General features: G+C 44.7%; 2 protein-coding genes across 2 annotated transcripts in view; one reads left to right on the top strand and one right to left on the bottom strand.

Annotated features, from left to right (window-relative positions):
* T265_13192 (hypothetical protein) overlaps nt 1–14,642 on the top strand; it is a gene marked incomplete at both ends in the record, with an annotated part of 68,407 nt that overhangs the window by 17,770 nt on the left and 35,995 nt on the right. The window contains 2 exons of the mRNA XM_009167709.1: nt 83–215; nt 8,915–9,211. Coding sequence (XP_009165973.1) covers nt 83–215; nt 8,915–9,211 — 430 coding nt within the window. The remainder of the gene's footprint in view (nt 1–82; nt 216–8,914; nt 9,212–14,642) is intronic.
* The window catches only part of T265_03224 (hypothetical protein), a gene marked incomplete at both ends in the record, with an annotated part of 33,129 nt that continues 28,634 nt past the window's right edge, over nt 10,148–14,642 (bottom strand). Inside the window, 2 exons of the mRNA XM_009167657.1 lie at nt 10,148–10,398; nt 12,555–12,855. Coding sequence (XP_009165921.1) covers nt 10,169–10,398; nt 12,555–12,855 — 531 coding nt within the window. The remainder of the gene's footprint in view (nt 10,399–12,554; nt 12,856–14,642) is intronic.

Genomic DNA, 14,642 nt, shown 5'->3' with positions numbered 1-14,642 from the left:
CGTTTTCAGTGTCGCAAATCGGGAAAACAGTCGTCGTGGATTCTTGGACGGCAGGCCTTTTTCCAGTTCTCGTGTCTCTTAGGGCTATCGAACCGGTGAATTATCTGGACTTTGGTGACAGTGGTACCAGTTTCCGGCCCCAAAATACCTACTATTCCTCATTTGCTCGCATCACTTTGGAACTAGCATATCGATTACTCAACTCTCCGCGAGTAGTAATCGTTTTTCGCTGTTTTTCTCGCCTCACCACCCAGATCACATCTTGCCGGGGCGTTGAAGGAAGCTTGCGGACAACACTGTACAATACACCTTCAACATCTGCAGTGAATTAGTAATCCTTGTGATGTTCTTCTTGCTCCTTCCGCACAGATTTTCTACCTGTTTTTCGTTCTGTTAGTTTTATTTCGTGTTCCTTCGGGTTTTTTTCTTGACCACACGGGACTCGTATTGCATGCTCATAAGTTCAAGTTGTCTTTTTGGAAAAGTTCTTTTTTCAGAAAGAATTTGTTGCGTTTTACGTTTTACCCCCCTCCCCCCTAATCGGAAAAATACTTAACGGGTGCTTGGATATGGCTTGAAACGAATTCCCACGGATCTCTGCCTCTCAGTGAACCTCTGAACCGATGTCATTTTCTCACTGAAGCTGGTTACAAAAATTCGAGCTTATTACTCCTTCAGAGTGGGCGTTATCTGGGACGTTTCTGACCAATCCTAACTGGGAATTTGGTCAGTTGAAGGTGAAACCAGAGACATACTGCCTTATCTAGAATATCGCACCATCTGAAACGTGAGACTTCTTTCGTGCGAATGCGATAAACAGGTGATTTGTCTGGGATTCAGTTGAGTCTCCCGTCAAAATCAAATTTGTTTGAGGCTAAGACTGGTTGTCGAGTACTTCGTCAAATTGTGCAACCCAGGCGACCAAAAAACTTGGTATACAAACGGTTACTTTGTAACCTTCTCGCTCTCAGTTCTGACCGAGATTAGAATCTACAAAAGTGGCATTTCGAATCGTCTCTGATCCCCTAACGATACTCCGTTTTGTTTGAAGTATGCATTTTTCCTTAAATCCACATTCCATTATTTGTCATCGGTCCGATTCGTCCATTTCCAGTTATATTCGTTTACATCCTCTGCGAAAGCTGGCGTTTTTGTAGCTTATAACGACCCCAGCTAAATGAAAACAAACACCTGAACATATCTTGAATGCCGATTGTGGATGAGCTCTCTAACTTGATGTTACCATCACAGTGTCTGCTTACGGACGGATGCGACCATGGTAATTCAGGCGTGCGCTGAATTGCTTCTGCCTGCACAGAGCGGGAGCGCGTAATCTGATGGCAAATTTTTGAGAAGGAGAGATTTGGGTAGATCCGGCCGGTTTGGTAAATTACTCGTCATGTTGGGGTGTGTTCTTCAACTGCTGTCGCTGGTAGTTTTAGATGACAAATGGCGCTTTACTGCAAAACATGGTCACCCCGTCGTAAATCCAGCTCTGCGGCATCGCCGTGAAAGATGAACATGACCCAACCCTTGAAGGAAGAATCACCATCGAGTGATCAATTAGGAACGCGGGGCATCGATGGGGAACCCCCAGTCTCAGGCATTTTATAGTTTTTGCCCGTCACTGCGCAGATTAAGATGAAATCTTTAGTTCATGGGGTCTACACGCATTTCTTGAAGTACGACTCTAGAAAACCGTCTTCCATCGAGGCATTTTTATCACCTTGGACTCCTTTCGGGGCCCAGTGCTCTTGGAATCTCATACAATGTCTTGACTCATTTTACCGCATTTAAATGGCCCATTGTGACACATGACAAAGCCGACGCTAAGAAAGTGGAAACCACTGTTCAAACCTTACCTTACAGATTACTCGATTGACGGATGGATAAGGTTCATTCGGTTCACAATGGAATTGCCCCCATGGTGAACAACGTTCATTAACAGAGGTAGATCGAATCTATCGAGCAACGCATTTGACCGCAATCAAATTCTCCCCTAAATACATCAGTGAGCAGCATTCAGAAAGACGCATTCATTGTCATACCGTCAAACCTAGTAGAGTGGATTGAACTAACACGCCATTATACAGGTATTATGGGTGATAAAACAGGCCTGAAGACAGAACACTGACCGAACGGCTACCCCACCGACAGAACTACCAAGGAGGCACCCTCCGTTATGACGATGTACCTTAACTTTGTAGCTTATTCGCCGCACCTCTCTCTGACGGCACAACAGTTTGTCTCTGCCGATTCTATTATTGAGCTAATCGTGTGCTTTTTAACGTGGTCCGGTCATCAGTTTTGTCTAGTGGCACAAAGGATATTTTCGCAAATTGTGTAGGAGGCAAAAGATATTGAAAAGAGAGGTCCAGGTGTACACAGCATTGAGGGAAAGACACCGTCCCCAAGTGTGTTTTTTTCGTTCGCGCTATGTGTACTTGACAGCGTAAATCGTGATCTATCAAATCGTCTACTAATGTTGATTTCTTCCAGTTAATGAGAAAAAATCCACGCTGAAGATCTGGGGAGCGCTGTATAAATGTTTCGTCCTCATAGGTTTTCCACAGATCACATTTCACGAAAGTTCAGGGAGTTTCGAGTCCTTAAACGTCCAACCAAGAGCGGCTGAGCAACAGCATGATCACACTTGGACAGCTGAAAACGCCAGTCACTTGGTCACACGGGTTGACTGGCTCCTGGAGTGATGACTTCTCAGATGGTTGTCTCATTCATCATGTGAAATTATTCTTCCCCTGAGCTACTTATACATTGTTAGTAATGTGAAGAGACTAGAATTTTAATGGAGATTTCGTCCTGTAAGTCAAGGCAATCTACGCCACCCGGTAATCCATTCCTACTTTATGCACATGTACAGTGCAGGTAAGCCAAACCCAAAACGTGGTTCCCTTTCGTATTCTTGAACTTTCTCCATTAACTTCATCTTTAACCAGTTACAACACTTCACCCTCCCACTTCCCTTCCTGGTATCTTCAGGTAGTGTCTCAGCTAGACACCGAAAAAGATGTTATAGCTTAACGGTCATAACACATGTTATCCTTCGGTGGCATAGATGATCAAATTTTTCCAGACGCTTCAAGTCTTTGTATCGAATAAGCAATGTCTAAAAGCCAAACTCAAAGGCTTCTTTTGTAGCAATGGTCCTTGGACCTCGGAAAAATCTGTCCCTGCGGCAAAATGTGACGATGATCATCATCAACGTTAACGGTGACACCAGATGAGAGCACTGGTGCTTTATTGTTGTACAAACATGTCATATTGCCCGAATACAGTCTTACAAAGGAGAGATTAGTGAATATGTGACAGGTAGGGTGCTCTTATGCCAGCCCACTACCACTCAGCTAGGTTACCTAGATAGAAACTGATAGCATGAAAGCCTTGTTTGTCCAGGTCGATATTTTCCCGGCGTATGAAAAATTCGTTTGAGCGCTCGTCCGCACTTCTTGGGGCTTATCAGCGAGGAAGGATGTCACAACTGCGGGTTTAAGGGGGGTCTCCTGTGATGCCAATAGGTGTCAGTGGTCAGGTTCATTGCACATTACCGCGAACGTTCCACCTTTTCCTGTTTGGAGTGGAATACTCGGTAATTCGTCGCAGGAAGTCTGTCATAACTGCGGCTCAAGATAACGCGTCTTAGAGCTCGAGATAGTCCAGTGGTCAAGGCGAGATCTTATCGACAAGAAGGCCTCCGGTTGGAACCGAACCACTGCGTCTTGAATGCTCCTGTATAGAATTTGGTAACCTGGCAGTATCAGAGCCTTCCTGGTACCTTCAAGTAGTATCAGCTAGACACCGAAAAAGATGTTATAGCTGAACGGTCATAACACGTGTTATCCTTCGGTGGCATAGATGACCAAATTTTTCCAGACGCTTCAAGTCTTTGTATCGAATAAGCAATGTCTAAAAGCCAAACTCAAAGGCTTCTTTTGTAGCAATGGTCCTTGGACCTCGGAAAAATCTGTCCCTGCGGCAAAATGTGACGATGATCATCATCAACGTTAACGGTGACACCAGATGAGAGCACTGGTGCTTTATTGTTGTACAAACATGTCATATTGCCCGAATACAGTCTTACAAAGGAGAGATTAGTGAATATGTGACAGGTAGGGTGCTCTTATGCCAGCCCACTACCACTCAGCTAGGTTACCTAGATAGAAACTGATAGCATGAAAGCCACTGACACCCGCCACGTCTTTAAGTGTCTCTAGCCAAACACAGGGATGGTTATGTGGACCCCGTCTTGGAGAGCGAACAGCACCAACTTCCCCCCTCCACTTATCACACAGTTCTTCATTCCCGTCTGTTATGCCGAATTCTCTAGAAACTGATAGCATGAAAGCCACTGACACCGGGTAGCCGCCACGTCTTTAAATGTCCCCAGCCAAACACAGGGAGGGTTATATGGACCCCGTCCTGGAAACCGAACAGCACCCCCCACTTATCACACAATTCTTCATTCCCTTCCGTTATGCTGAATTCTGTCAACCCTAGGGTCTCGCTAGTCCGAATTAAGCACGATAAACATCTCTGTTCTCAGCATGTGCAACCCACACACACATGAGCCCACAATGTTGGATGTATTTTTAAAGTGGAATAGTATTTGCTTCGTCAGAGACCTGTTTCATGATTAACTCATTCCAAATGTGTAGATTCCAGCTAGAGTTTTGAGATGTCGTTGGTAAAAGACCTGATAATGTTCCAGGCCCTCACACCACAAGCTGTCAAATCATGCGGCTGTACAATACTGGAACAATGTAGCTCGCATAGTATGATCAAGGCTTTTGCAGAGAAGCTCATTGCCCTGAGATTTTAAAGGATAATGAAGCCCTAAATAGTGCACTTCGAAGGTGCAGAACGCATGCGCATCAATGCTGATATGCCCTGGATACATGTTCGCGCGAACATTTGTTTGTCAATGTTGTCCACTTAATCCAATCGTGCCAATCTCTCCAACAGGGAACACACCCCTCAAGCGGGTGTTTATATGTCCGCCGGGGACCCTCTGCCTTGAAGCGTTCACCGAGAGACGAAACTAACTCAGGTTCACCTTATCCTCCGTGCCAAGTCAGTAGTATCATAGTCGTTCAACAGATAATGATGACCGTATTTGACTCATCTTTTGATAATACGCAATTTAACTAGCAGCTAAGCTTTTGTAGATTTCCATCCTTAACAAGATCATCATTCCCCCGCTTTCAATCGTTGTGCTGATGAGCATCTGAAGGCACATTCTTATCGCCTCAGTTGTTTTTATGCAAGATAGTGGTTCCAGTCAAACACCTGGTGTTCTCCTAGTTGGTCGAACGGAACTCTCCCATTAATGAGCAGTGTATCGGTTGCTAATGGGCATTGCTTCAGGTCCTAATGAACTCACTCACCTGTCCATAGTGCAGAGGCAATCGGACACCTGGTTTTCACTCGATTCACTTGACCGAGGTTGTCGGAAAATGCCAATATATATCTAGAAAGGTGGCACACGCGTAGAAGTTCGGCGGGATTTCGGTACCACGACTCAATGAGCCGCCATGACTGGCCGATTTTTTTGGTGTTTTAGCTGGTCTGTCTTCTGTTACCAGGTACGTGCCGATGGTGCCCACTGAAGCACTGACGACTTTTTTCTGAGCACTTTTTTGGATGTACCTCATCCTGTTTTATCAGCCTGTACTTGTCCTGTTCGATTGCACGGATAAATTCAAACCGAACTGGATTCGGACTTCAGTTTGTTTTGCTGTCACTTCCTGGCTATGGGCTCAGGTATTTTGAAATACGAGGCCAGCAGATCACCACCAGTGTATGTTGGGACTCCTTAAGTGGGTTTCATAGAACTCACTGTGCCGCGGTCCACTGAAGACTGGCCCAATCCCACAAACTATGCAGAAGTTTCATACGATCACGCCGTCACTTGGCAGTCACTAAGTAGCAATGATTTTATGCCACACATTACTTCAATTCAAAGAACACAGTGTGTGGTCATTTCTAGCCGTTCTAAACCTCTTTAGGAAAGAAGACTCCACATCAAGTTTCATAGATCACCAACTAAGTGAGCAGCTGTTTTCACATCAGATGGGACAGTTTGAGTAAGTTTACCAAGGCCAGCTTCGAATATTCAAAGATAAAACCAGTCGCCCTGTTTGTGACTGAGGTGACTTCACAAAGAGCAGTCAACACTGGCCTGTTTCCTGAGGCAGCCTCTGTTTCGCATTACTGAGTGGCTATTGGATAAGTTTGTTGGGACCTCTCCGTGGAGAGACCGTTTTTCTGGCAAGAGATCAATGGATACGAAACGTCTGTCGGGTGAACACGGTGCGGCAGAGAAGATGCTTTTTGAATTAACAGGTTTGTTACGACGACAGGATCAAAAACGTTTTGAATTGTCAGAGGCATCTTATCTCTGTGGAGACTTGCGCACAGTCTACCCCCTGGGGGCATGCGAACAAATTCGTCATCGAAAGCAGTACACCACATACACACACCGGGGTTGAAAATCTTTTGAGTGCATGCAGCGGGATTACCGCTTGGTAAGCCCGGAACAAAGCGACATTGTCACCCACCAATATTTATCTCCAAATATCGTGCGAAATGAGAACTAACGGGTTCCCAAGAAGGATGAAACAGCTGTACGGCGCCTCGTTCTTTCAGCATAGATTCGCTCCATTGGCAAGGCGAAATCTCCATTGAAAACTGGATTCATATGGACTCACAAGGTTGCCGAAAACTCTTCGACAGCCCACGACCGGATTCGCCCTTCTTGAAGCTCATCAGCTAGACGCAGTCGCCGTGTTTTTGTCAAAAATTGGGGACGTTCTATTCATTGAGAAAACATGGATATGGCAAACCAGCTTCGCACAATCCATGCTTGGATTTCTCAGTGGTCAACACGCAAAATTAATTAACCAGAAAATTCGTGGTTCAAACGCAACTCCGGGATCTAGACTGCTCTTGTCTAGGCTAGGGCAACCTGACAGTATCCCAGCCCTTGTGCTTCCTCTGGATAGCCTATCAGCTGAGCACCAAAAGGATGTTACAACTGAAAGACCACTAGTCATGCTCTCTTCAATCCCAAATCAACCGAGTATTCCGGACACAGTATCCCAGCCCTTGTGCTTCCTTTGGACACCATATCAGCTAGGCACCAAAAGGAGGTTACAACTGAAAGACTACTAGTCCTGCTTTCTTCAACCTCAAATCAACCGAATATTCCGGAGCGAGCCATCAGTACCTGTGCCGTAAATTACTGCTAGGTATTGGCTTTATTTTGCCGCCCGCTTGAAACCCTACACAGTCCCAATGATATTAAGCCTTACATCGACAAAAACGCTCATGTGCAAATCAATTTGTTTTTCATTGTTCCCATCCAAAGAGGAACTAGCATCAAAACGAATCGATTTTGTGTGGTCAAGTGAGGATTCCCCCTTCCTGAGGAGAAGTCCCTCCTAGAAGAGGCCATTTGTAGTTTAATTTTCTTCAGAGAGAAAAGCTTAGTTTAGTAGAGTTTTAATCAGAAAAAAACATTTTTTCTTGAAACTGGTAAATTGTAATAGACGATGAAGGATAAGTCAGATTATCTGATTGCTTTTGGACAGTGGAATAATCTACGCCTGAAAAAAAACGACCAGCTGAATTTCTTGCAGTCATTTTTGGAACCTCATCACAGGATTACAGACTGTTAATGAAACTCAGTGGCTTAAGCATACTGAAGACGATGACACATTGATAATTGTCTTTTGGAATAAGGAAATGATGAGTCTGTCGCTAAGTCAACTACACATGCGACTAAAGGTTATCAGAGAAGCGATAAACTTGGATCCATGCATCAAAAGTCGATTTGTGAAACAACCTGTCATCAAGTTCAGTGTTGAATTCTGCTGTGCATTTTCTTAATTTGGTCGGGATGGAATTCATGACATTCGAAAATGGTAATCAGGGAATTCCCTGGTTGAAGTGCAACCCAGTCGGATCCACCTTGGTGGAACTCTTAAGGTTGTATAGGGAATTCCAAAGGGATAACTTAAGAGACTTCTGCTCTCCTTTCCTTTTTTGGAGAAGCTAAGCATTATTGATTGTTTCGAGATGGATCGTTATAGTTACGTAAAAGGAAATACACAAGGTTGCTAAAAAAACTCTTCGACAGTCCAGGACCGGTTCGGCCCTTCTTGGGGCTCAGCAGGTAGGCGCAGTTTTTTCTACCTGAACTCAAATTGGAATTAACCTTGTTTGTAAGAATCTCGGGAGTGAATTTCGCCCAACACACTTGATGCACAGTGCAAGCATAAACTTCACAATTTTTTAAATGGGTTTCCTTTTTTATACATCAGTATAAAGGTTACCGTGCATAGCCTTGCTAATCTCGGACCACTTCCTAGTATCGATCTTGTCATGGATGTTTCTAGAGGGGTTCAGCTTTGGGAAATTGTTTTTCTTGTCAAAGCTCAAATCGAGATCTCAAAAGATTTGCGGTAAATATTCTAGCAGACAGTTTGCAAATAATTTTCCCGAACAACAAAAACGCCTTTTTATGGTAGCTTCCTGTCCAAGGTAATGGTTTTCCACTTCGCGTGAGAACTTGATCTCGAAAGACGACGGTTGTAATTTTATCTGCACGAATTAGTAAAAAATTCACTAAGAACGAGACTTTGGTCATCTGCTAACGAAACCGGCAAAGTTTTGAATGAATTTGAAATTTCACTCACAAATCTGAGTAAGCGTACTATGACCAAAACGAATCGCTAAAAAATAAATCTGATATGGAGAAAATGCTATCACAATTTCAAGCGAAGTTCTTCGTTACGATGAAGGTTAACTATAACGAAATTGATTAAAATACCCTGAGTGAGTCGGTCACTACCGATGTTTGGTGAGAACGAGGCCTTTTTGAGTCCATTGCACCAAGATAACCGTATGTACTTCAGCTGGGTGCAAAACTGAGAGTGGTGGCGGTAGTGGAAAGAAACCAGGCTCAAGCGCGATTGCATCACATTTGGCCGAAACTGGTCATGTCATGGACAAGGAACAAGCTTTCACCATCATATGCCGGGTACCTCTGAACGGACCACGACTGGTAAGATCCAGACTACTATCGATCGCAGAGGCGATTGGAATCCGACTGCTGGATCCGCAACTTTGCATCCAAAAGAAACTTGTGCGACCTCTGAACTTGAACTGGCCTACGAAACATCCGGTCCCACAGGTGTGTCTGACATTGACGTCACTTACCTGATTCCGTGACCCATTGACCTATGCCTCATCCAACCCCCTCTTCCTTTGATTTCTATTTCTCTAAATTGTATGTAGCCCCGATCTTAACCTTTTCCACATGATTTCTGCTACCATATAAATTTGTGATGTACTAGCCAAGATGAACAATCACAGGAAACAAGTTTTGTTCGCTAGCTTCTTCGTTCTCAAAACTGAGATAGGAATATAAGTATGATTCATAATGCAGATGAATTTTCGCCAGATGGACACACTACTACAGTAGTCTGTCGGAGTTTCTCTGACTTCGGTTAATTCAGTAGTATCTAGTTTGTTGGTAGAGCTGCTTGGGTCTGTGCTGCTGTCAGTAAGGGCTTTCCAATTGGAGACAAAGCGTGTGCAAGCCAGTTTTCAAGCTCGGTTCTTGGAATAGCCAAGGATAATGTTAAGATAATGTTAGGATAATGTTAAAACGAGGTGATCATCTAGTCTCGATGAAAAGTCGTTGAACATAACGACTTAGATTATGACCATTGCTCTAGAAAGTACACAAACGACCCCCTCTCTTGAAGAAAGGTTCCTAAAAGAGAGGTCTAACTATCACTTTTCCATGTGATTTAGTTTGCGAGTATCACTTGATAGACCGGCAAAATACTGCCAACCATACAGAATTCGGATGACATGATCCACCGGCAAGGCCATCTGAAGGAAGCTCAAGGACTGAGATGCTTCCAGCTTGCCAGAGCGCAGAGGGAAGCAGTCGAGATGCCGAGGTTGGGCTCGAATCTCGGAACTTCCAGTCAGTTAGTTCGCGCCTTAACGATCGAGCTATCTCGAGCAAAGCATATTTCGACGTCGAATTGTTTTCTCTCGAAAAGGTAGGCGACCAACGGAGGTTCCCCTTAGAGCCAATGTGGAAAACAGCTGATTGTTCAATAATTGACCTGTTGCTTCATACAAACGTAGTCGCAATCGACAAAATCTTGCTAATATCACCGGACAAACTGCGCAGTTTTGCCGGAACGGGAACCAGGATTCGTGTGCCAAGCGGATTGCCTTCATCATCCACCAGAACAATGTTATTGGACTCGAAACGTGGCCATCCATCTCTGGACTGCTGACGAGTACCGACAATCCAGCCTTTCTTTTTCTGCCCTCCAACAGCAACCAAAACCTTGTCACCTGTTGAGGTAAAGAGGAGAGAAAAAACGGAAGAGGTAATGCAATCTGAACAGAGAACGTTAGTACTACTTAGGCTAGATGAACAGTGGAGTAACACTCAGCAAATGAAGTAAGCACTTACTTCAATCTCTCGTCTTTTCCTAACCGTGTTGGATCTATGCTCAAAATTTCGAAAAGAAACTGAGTTCGAGCATTGGAGTGTGAGCCATTTATTAAGCCTTTCCTGTTAGGCGGATTCCCTCATCAAAACCTATTTACTGTTCGTAGTGAGGCCCTGTTACGGCCAAGAAGCCTAACCCGCACGCGATTGGCCAGAAGATCGGGCTGATTGCCGGTCAAGCAATCTGACCCGTCAGCCAATCATGGTTCAATATCCGCTGAATGGCGATTGCCAATGATGCGTCCAGAAGGCCTCGGAATTTCCAGAATGTTGTCGCCTAATACACTCCAAATACAACGCGCTGCACGTGTTTTCGATCTGGTTTTGGGCGTTCAATACGCATTATGCACTTTTGGTGGTCTTTTTTTCCCAAAACGCTAGCTTGGAAGGTCCCGATCGACTGCAGCCCGGTAACCATCAGCTGCAACCTAAGACGACAGGTTTCAATCAACTTGTCTATGGCGACGTGCCAACTTAGGGGATCCTTCAACATTCCTGCAACATTCCAGTCATTAGCCTGCTGAGCTAAGAAAACCATCGCACGTAATGAAGTCCAGTGAATTCACGCCGGGTGCTCATCACTAATCCGATAGATCATCTTACGCTAATTTCTGGGAAATTTCTGAAGATTAGAGTTCTAAATCACTGAGAAACATACACGCAGCTCCTCAAGCTGGAAGAAAACTTCATCGGTCCTGTGTGATGTGTTTGAGGTGCGTTTTTTTCACTTTGGACAACCGGTATTCACCAGTACAGGACATGTGGTGAACTTTTGCAGTGAAGCAAGGAACAACTCAAGAGGATCACACCCTAAATCCTACCGAATGGTCGCGTCGTTATGTTCCTTCTATGGAACCCGTGTTTTTAGATTGAGAAGCTATTGAGGTTAAACGCAGCCGGTTCTTCTGATCAGTACACATCAAAAGTTTACAAAACTAAGAAAACGATCCAGACAAGTGGACAAAGTGAAGTAGGATACTACTTACATCACGTCTGCGTACCCAGCGGTCATGTGTCAGACTGTCGAGTTTTAAGTGTGCGTAGGCCAAACCTACGAAAACCAGCCGGGCAAGAAGCTTTCTAAGTCTTCATTTCGAAATGGAACTGACTACAGACTAGCTGACTCAGCGTCTGTATCACACGGCAATTTTACTCAGCTGATACCTGTGAAAGGAAGAAGGCCTTCGCTGCGGAGTTATTTATTAGAAAATGGCAACTGACAGGTTATAGACTATTGGACTGTTAAGCAAAACTCTCATTTGCATCTTATTCATAGAAACTGGACATCCATCTTCTCTTGAACACGTCTTCTTGAACTTTCCTGGATGTTCATTGACTCCAATCATTCATTGCTCAAATCCAAGCAAGTGTTACAAAGCGACTCCACAAATTCCGCAAGATATCTCCCCTTTTCAAGAGACGCAAAGCGAAATTCCAAGAACAACACATACTACTCGCATGCATCCCCATCAGTAGTATCACCGTTACACCTGTAGATTCGTGATTAAAGCAAGGCGGTTCGCTCCTCGACAGTAGTACGACACGGCAGCTAGAGAAAAAAGTAGTAGTAACTCGCATGCATCCCCATCAGTGGTATCACCGTTACCCGTGTAGATTCGTGATTAAAGCAAAGCGGTTCGCTTCTCGACAGGGCAGAGTAGGTGGGGCGTACGACAAGGTAGCTAGACAAAAAAGTAGTAGGGTAATCTGCTTTGACTGGCTGCCAATCTGACATGTTTAGCCTCGTCGGAGGTAGCTGCGAATAATCCGTACAACGGGCGCGATGAGACTATCAGTTTCCAAACACGTGACCGTTTCTTACAAAGGATTGTGATCTGACTAGTCTGCATCCACAGACTTCTTTCGACCTTGATTGTCAATAATATTTGTGAACTCCTGGCTCGGACTGACCAGAAAAGGTCGCGAAAACACCCGCCAAATTTATTTTTGAAAAAAAATATTGAAGAAACTTTATCGATTGTTCAATATCAGTTACCTATTTTCCCTTTATTGTTGTGGGTGTACACACGGATGCAGAGAGCCGGTTTCGAAGAAAGCGATTTGTTCAACGACATGAGCATGCTCTGAACATCCCCGCCAGATTGAGATGTGCCAGATCGGGAGTCTGTCTTAACATTTGGTTGTCGCTTCTTCGCATCCCCGATGGCTGGCGCGATGTTGCTCCATGCGCTATTGTCAACAACACGTAATCTAGTCTGTGGAGCGACGAAGCACAATGGACCATGGCCGACGTTCACCGATGTCCTTGTGGAGTAGATGAGGGACGGAAATAAGGACTATATTATCAAGCGCTAAAATCAACAACATAGTTGGGTAAAAACTATTTTTAAAAAAATAAAAATTAATCGTTTAGCTGTAACACCCTTTCGGTGCCTAGCTGCCACGCCACCCGAAGGGAACACGAGGGCTGGGATACTGCCAGGCTGCCCAAGTCTAGACAGGAGAAGTCAATGAGAGGCGGAGGTTGGGTTCGAACCACGGACCTCCCGGTCAGTAAATTCGCTCTCTAACCACTGAGTCATCTCTATAAGTATCCAAACGAAAGTTGATTCCCAGCAAGACCTTTGGAGAATCACCTAAACAACTGAAGAGAATGTTGATGAGTCAGGGTGATGGCCGTTGGAATGTTGGCTGAACTGGGCGATCTGGTGGAAGACAGTTCATCACCAGTCGAGGTGATAACATCAGTGCGTTTTTTGGAAGTATACTTACCCAGTCTAATACAGTTTGAACGCACTCAGCGCACACCAAATCACATTCTGCTTCTCAATCGGATAGAATATGAACTAGGCGGCGTCTGCATAATCAATATTTCGAGGGTCTTCCTGGAGAAGAAAGCTTATGCTAGGGACAGTAGGCACAGAAACAACTTCTCCGGTAATTGAGTTGATTACGAAATCGAACAAAAGATTGATAGTGGTCAGCCCCGACGGATACTTTTGTCTGACGAACTCGCTTTACAGGTATTCGATGACAAGGGTGGGATAAGTGTAAGGATATGTTGGGAATACCTTTGAAGAAGAGAGGAATCCGGACCTCCCGGTCAGTACATTCATCTCGAAAGTAATTTTTTGGACACAAGACGGCGAGATTTGGCCTTATGACTGTGTGGCGCCATCAGAAAAAATTTGATCAATGAATGCACAACCCACACTGGTTGATTTTCACGACTCACACTTGCGAGAGTGGTGACGGCGCTGCATAGGATGATCGCCGTTTAGAGGTTAGAAGCGACGGTGATCAAACTGAAAGGTCAATGGCTCGCACAATAAGATCTTGTAAGTCTCTGAAGATGGACACGCGTGTCCTCTCTCCTTCAAGAACCCTTGCCGGGGTTTTTAAAAGTGCGAACGAACTTTTCTCCCTCCTCTGATGAAATCTAGTGAGAAACGTGATCGGTTGATCATTACGCAGTTGCCGGAGACTAGATGAGTTGTTCTCCGAAATGTCACACCCGTCGTTGAAGTGGATGACAGGATTTGGGAGCTAACGGACCGGGAGTTTATTTTTTCATTTTTCTACACTTCTGCTCAATTGACAGAAGTAAAAAGGGACGTAAAGTACTGACTGTCACTGAGACAAATCGAGTTGGGACTGATAAAATGAACTAGGTTGTCCACGGGTCCGAGGCTGCATGAGTAGTGTTGCCCAGACCGAAGAATGAGACTTGTCTGAAGTAACCCACTCCAAGTCTTTGGCTCGAGCGCCCAGCGCACAAGGCAGTGAGAAAAGGGCTGAGTTTTATTCTGGAACCTTAGCCGTAGCTTTCGACAAAATTAACATCATCATCAACAGCATGACATTAATGTTTAACACCGATGCTTCACTGCCGTACAACCATGACTTATTTGAAAGTCTTATTGTAAAGAAAAGAATAAAGGTAGACGGGGAAGGGACTTAGTGCTAGCTTACCACAATCATTCCGAGGTGCCTACACCTCCGGACATTCACTCAGGCAATCTGGACAGAAACTGACAACAGGGACGCCACTGACATCGGTTGGCAGCCACATCTTGTAGTGTCTCCAACCAGGCACAGTGAGCATCACGCGGTCCCCATCCTG

This window comes from Opisthorchis viverrini (assembly GCF_000715545.1).
Source record: "Opisthorchis viverrini unplaced genomic scaffold opera_v5_45, whole genome shotgun sequence".
NCBI classification, from domain to species: domain Eukaryota; kingdom Metazoa; phylum Platyhelminthes; class Trematoda; order Opisthorchiida; family Opisthorchiidae; genus Opisthorchis; species Opisthorchis viverrini.
This window is presented reverse-complemented; position numbering and strand designations above follow the sequence as displayed.